General features: G+C 70.3%; 1 protein-coding gene across 1 annotated transcript in view; it reads right to left on the bottom strand.

Moving 5' to 3' along the window:
• Nucleotides 1-475, bottom strand: part of ITPRIPL2 (ITPRIP like 2) — a 5,910-nt gene extending 5,435 nt beyond the window's left edge. Inside the window, exon 1 of the mRNA XM_027683934.1 lies at nucleotides 46-475. Coding sequence (XP_027539735.1) covers nucleotides 46-475 — 430 coding nt within the window. The remainder of the gene's footprint in view (nucleotides 1-45) is intronic.
• Between the last annotated feature and the right edge of the window lie 211 nt (nucleotides 476-686).

Genomic DNA, 686 nt, shown 5'->3' with positions numbered 1-686 from the left:
GCGCGGGCCGCGCCGCTGCTGCCCCCGGCCCCGCCGCGCCCCTGCCTGCCCCGGCCGCCGCGCCGCTGCCGGGCTTCCTCTTCCGACGGACGCGGTCCCGCGTCAGCCGCCGGCTGAGCTCAGAGGAAATGCCGCGGGCGGCGGCCCGAGGGCCGGGGGCGTTGTCCGACGGGGGCCGGCCCGGGGCGGGGAGCGGCGGGGGCCGCCCGCGAGGTCGCCGTTTCCCGCCTTCTCGCCGCCGCGCTGGGGGAGCCTCTCCGGGCCCGCCGAGCCCCGGCTGCCCCGAAAGCGGAGCGAGAGCCACTCCGGGAGCACCGGGCACGCGGTTCCGTGCCCCCCTCACCGCCACACGGCGCTGCGGGGTGTTCTGGCGTGGAACTGGGTGTTTCTGTACCCCCGCACCGGGGCACGGCGGGTGGCGGGGAGCGCTGCTGCCCGCGCTGTGGTGCCGTGTCACGAGCTCCAAGTTGCACATTTTTCCTCAAAAGTGTTACATGCTTGTCCCGCTGCAGGGGAGGCTCTCTGGTTCCCAACTCTGCCTGCGGGATTCGGTGCCAAAGGGACAGCAAAGCCATTAATGCCAGTGCACCAGGGTGTGGATGGGCTGCTGCCTTACTAACAGTTGCTTGCAGTCGGACACATTCAAAAGCCTTGAGTTTTTTACCTTGTGCCCAAATATTCAGATA

The sequence above is a fragment of the Neopelma chrysocephalum genome, unplaced genomic scaffold (assembly GCF_003984885.1).
Source record: "Neopelma chrysocephalum unplaced genomic scaffold, ASM398488v2 Primary Assembly neopelma1_65, whole genome shotgun sequence".
NCBI classification, from domain to species: Eukaryota; Metazoa; Chordata; class Aves; order Passeriformes; family Pipridae; genus Neopelma; species Neopelma chrysocephalum.
Note: the sequence above shows the minus strand (reverse complement) of the source record. Positions and strands in the feature narration are given on the sequence as shown.